Source organism: Sinocyclocheilus anshuiensis, unplaced genomic scaffold (genome assembly GCF_001515605.1).
Source record: "Sinocyclocheilus anshuiensis isolate Anshui unplaced genomic scaffold, SAMN03320099.WGS_v1.1 scaffold1239, whole genome shotgun sequence".
Taxonomy (NCBI): domain Eukaryota; kingdom Metazoa; phylum Chordata; class Actinopteri; order Cypriniformes; family Cyprinidae; genus Sinocyclocheilus; species Sinocyclocheilus anshuiensis.
Window position 1 is genome coordinate 673,798 of NW_015540949.1, and position 4,759 is coordinate 678,556.

General features: G+C 32.0%; 1 protein-coding gene across 1 annotated transcript in view; it reads right to left on the reverse strand.

Annotated features, from left to right (window-relative positions):
* The window catches only part of npr1b (natriuretic peptide receptor 1b), a 45,418-nt gene that overhangs the window by 15,952 nt on the left and 24,707 nt on the right, over positions 1 to 4,759 (reverse strand). Inside the window, exon 6 of the mRNA XM_016488038.1 lies at positions 3,155 to 3,249. Coding sequence (XP_016343524.1) covers positions 3,155 to 3,249 — 95 coding nt within the window. The remainder of the gene's footprint in view (positions 1 to 3,154; positions 3,250 to 4,759) is intronic.

Here is a 4,759-nt window from a genome sequence, read left to right on the forward strand (position 1 = left end):
CGCAGATGAAAACACTTTTTTTTTTTTCTCCATTTGTTTTTGATCTTGATGCTGCAAAAAAGTCCCAGATGTGGTTTCGAGTGCGCAGTGTTATTTTAGAACCACTGAGATACAATTATAGCTTTTTCTATATTTAGATTTTTTTTTCATTGTAATTTTAGTTAAAGTTATAATAATTTGTATTATTATTGTTATTCTTTTCGGGTTTTTTTTTTTTTTTCAGTTAACATTTATCTCAAATAGCGATTAAAAAAAAAAAAGTTTTAGTTAACCATTAGGCTATAACCCTGCTCCAGAGTAATTAGACACATAGCAATTATGGCTCAGGTGATTGGTTTAAAAATAATTTTATTTAGATTTGAGTAAGCATGAACAAAGATGACACAATTCATGCTGCAATCAAATGAAATGATTTTTAGACCTCCTTGGTATGTTTCCAAAAAGAAACATTTTAAGAGACAGAGCAAGTATTGCATTTTGAAGATATATTAAAAACAAACTTTTTATTTCTTTGAAGTAACCTTCACATTGTTCACACAACACCCAGGAACATGTATTAAGAAGGGTCAATTTTGATTTCATGCTTTTAGACAATACCATATTTCTTATGTCCTTCATTTACTCTTCATGCAACTCCAGTCTCTCAGCAAGCAATATGCAGTTCATAAATCTCCCTCTCTGTATATACATGAATTGAGTACAACAAATACATTAATGATTAACAATTTTATAACTTAACGTCTTTGACCCATATACTGTTTAAGAAGTCTGCATCAAAAGAAATGTACAAAAGTGATTATATGTCAATAGAAAGCACATTAAATGTAAGTAAAGTGTCTACTTTTAAGGATTCAAATAACTTTTTGCAACAAGTTTGTCAAAATTTGGTTGAAATAATGTTACATTGTCATTCAGTGTAACACAATATTTATGTAAAAATTCAGACAACATGCTTATTCTGACGTGTACATATTAAAATATATAAAAGAATAAGGGAGTTTATTAAATTTTATTGTGTTTTAAATTAGTAAAAAATTATTCCTGACAAATGGGCAAAACCTAGGATAGTGGCATATTTTAAAAATGTAAAATTACAACTAATTAGTATTTGGAGTGAAAGTAATTAGTCTTTTAATATGTCATAAATTGATTTTTGTTGTAAATATGCCTGACAAGATTGTTACATAGTCTTTTAATATGTCATAAATTGATATTTGTTGTAAATATGCCTGACAAGATAGTTACACTGAATGACATTTTAGTGGGTCTTTTCTGTAAATCAGGTAAAAATGTATGATGTTTATTTTTTGCTCAGAAAAACAAAAACAAAATTGCAATTCAATTAAACAGATTTTTTTTTACATTTTTTGGGGGGAAAACAACAACAATTTAAAGCAGTATTACACTCATTGTTTTTATGCTTAAACCCTTTTTTGTCTTTGACCCAAATGCATGTGTGTGTATTCATATATACATAATAAATATACACAGCACACATTACATATATTATGTAAACAAAAACTATACATATATATATATATATATAATACAAAGATAAAAACAACAAAATTACTAAAACTAACAAAAATGTAAATGAAAACAGGAAATACAGAAATAAAAATGAATTCAAAAATAAAAATAAAAACTTAAAACGCTAAAATAACACTGTTGGACAGGACATTGTACACACACTGGGAAAAAAAAATTGGTGTAGATTTTTGCAATTTTTACTCAGTAATTGCTAACAATTTGACAATTGCAAAGAAATGTCAAGATACACATTGAATTAAACATAACATTTTAAAGCAGAAAAACTGAAATAGTATTTTCTTGTATGACATACACCAATAATATTTGCTTAATTTACAACTTTGAAAAAAATGTACAATGTACTTTTTTAGTTTTGAAAGTAGCAACCATGAAATATGTCATACTACACAAGGACAATACATTGCGAAACCTAAAATCCAGAAAACCCAGTACTTACATGTAGATTGGCAGGGTTTCTTTAATTTGATCATATTCACACCAGGTAATTGCTCTTTTTATTACTGATTACTGCAAACATTATCAAATCTCTCCATAAATAAGTGCAAATGAATAACAGCCATGAAGAAAAGCTTGATTAAATCACATAATTCACCCAATAACCAGTCGAATATTTCCTCTTTATGACATTATGTCCTTAAGATAACATTGTTAGTGGCCATTATGGCTGCTGAAAGATGCTTTCTCTTACCTCACAGATAAGACCTTGACTGTCTTGTGAATAAATTTGTATTATGCACCCAAACTACAGTAAACATTAGCAAAAGAATTAGTTTATCTCTGCATATCGCACACACACACACACACACACACACAAATAATATAATTTCTAATACATTTTTAAAAATTATGCTAATTATGCTAAAACTACAGCTAATTTTCAATGCCTGTCAATAGTGAAAGATGTTTCTGTGTGTGTGTGTGTGTGTGTCCAGATGTTGCAGTTATGGCATCTACCAACTGGGGCTAACTGAACCTTGACCCCTTGATGTCAACAGTACAAAAAAAATCTGCTCATCACGCAATTTCTTTAAACTCACATAAAGCAAAAGCAAAGTGAACAAATAGCTTGTTAATAGCAGCAACATCAATCAAAAATGTTAAACTGAAAAAGGTCAGTATTTAAGAAAAAAACTACAAGGACAAGCTTCATTCAGAGAGCAGCTAAGATCTTTTATGTCTATTCATCATCATCTATCCTGTACTCGCTCACACACACAAACATAAAACATTCCCCTGACTGAATATGTATCCTATAATTAACCTTCCTTCAGCTTGGCCTCCCAATTACCAATCAAATGTCTTTCAGAAAGGAGGGTTTGTGTGGGGGGACTTTGGTTTTAAATGTATGCCTCCAATCTGCCACTTGGTTTTGAGATTCAGGTGTTAAATTTTAATTCATTAGCCTGTAACAAAGGCAAAACTGTTTGGATGACACACACACACACACACACATAACTGCTGCAAGAAAAATGAGATTGCATTTCATCTGTCTATTACTAACAACAGAAGCGTCATTGCTATTCAAAGTTAGGCTCATTTGTGAATACCAATAACAAAATGACAAAACTGTGTGGGACAAAGTAAGTATGTGATTACCACTGACCTGAAAGTTGCCACTGTTCGTGTCAGTCATGTCCCACAGGGCAAAATCAGTCTCTCTGTCTCCATTCTCATCAATCTGCACTAGACCGGTGACACCTGGGAAAACCAAGTGACAACAAGTGTGTTATAGAGCTCACTACAACAAATTCACATCAGAACCACCAAAATTCACAAAAAAAAAAAAAAAAACCTTCACTTTGAAAAAGTGAAGCATAACTTTGACATACGCCATCATTTAAATCTGAATATAAAGTTCAACCAAATAAAGCAGGAGTCCCATAGCTAAAATTATAATTTAAACAAACGATCAAATCCTTGAAGGGATAGTTCACCCCAAAAATTCGTTTGCACAGCTTCATGTCGTTTTAAAGCTGTATGACTTGCTTTCTTCTGTGGAACAAAAAAAAATATTTTGAAGAATGTTGGTAATCAAACATTTTTAGTTTCCATTGTTTTTTGTCCATGCAATGGAAGTCTACCGGAACCAAAACTGTTTGGTTACCAACATTCTTCAAAATATATTTTTTATATTCAAAAGAAGAAAGATATACAGATTTTAGAATGACATAAGGGTGAGCAAATTGACACAATTTTCATTTTTGGTTGGACTATCCCAGTAAGTGAGCTATAATTCTACGAAGACAATAATATCCCATACCAACCACTTTGTCACATTATGAGTAATCAAAGTGATTATAATCACACAGTAAATCAATTCACACACAGCGAATGTGTATACAAGTGTTCAATCAAATCTGATTGAGTCTCTTGAAAAGCTTCCGGTTGTGCCCATCTGCCAATGAGGGTCAGGTGCGGGCTGTAATTTCCTGTGGAGGCCACTCACCTCTTTAAATGGGCTACAGATAGAGGCCGGGTCCAGCTCAGAGGACACACACAGTGACATTTAGACTGATATGAAAAGCTTAAGCTTTATCAGACTGGAAATGTCAAAGCCATTGTCGAGAGAGGGAGAAAGGAAGAGAGAGATGTCCTCACATCGGCTAATGATAAGGATAGCTTTAATAAGCCTGCATGAGTTATAAAAGGAATGGACACACACATAGACAGTTAGTGGACCATGACTGCCCATCTTGTGCAAATTGTATTTAGATTGTGAGGAATGTTTTGGCACATATTTCCCTTTGGAGGATAAAGGAAAATATCTCTGAACATTGACACTTAACATCTCCAGCCAACATTCTCTCAGAGGACATACAGACTATTTTGGAGGATATTAAGTTCAGCTCATAAATTTTACATTACACACAGACACATATATGGATAGACAGAGAGAGTATGTGTTTGCACCATGTAATCAAAATAATGTAATGAGTGTAAGTGTAATGTTAGTTTGAGTCATTTGAATTGAAGACAGGTCATTTATTGTAGTGTTATGACTACCTCAGCAGGAAGTACAGGAAACTACTTGAGTACAGCATACCGGAATGAAAATGTAAATGGCAGACTGATGCTGAAAGCAGGAAAAACAGGATTCATTTGAATAAAGTAAGCAAAAACATATTTCCCATCTCATATGATGTAGACGTCTGTATTTGAATTATATATATATATATATATATATATATATATATATATGTGTGTATGT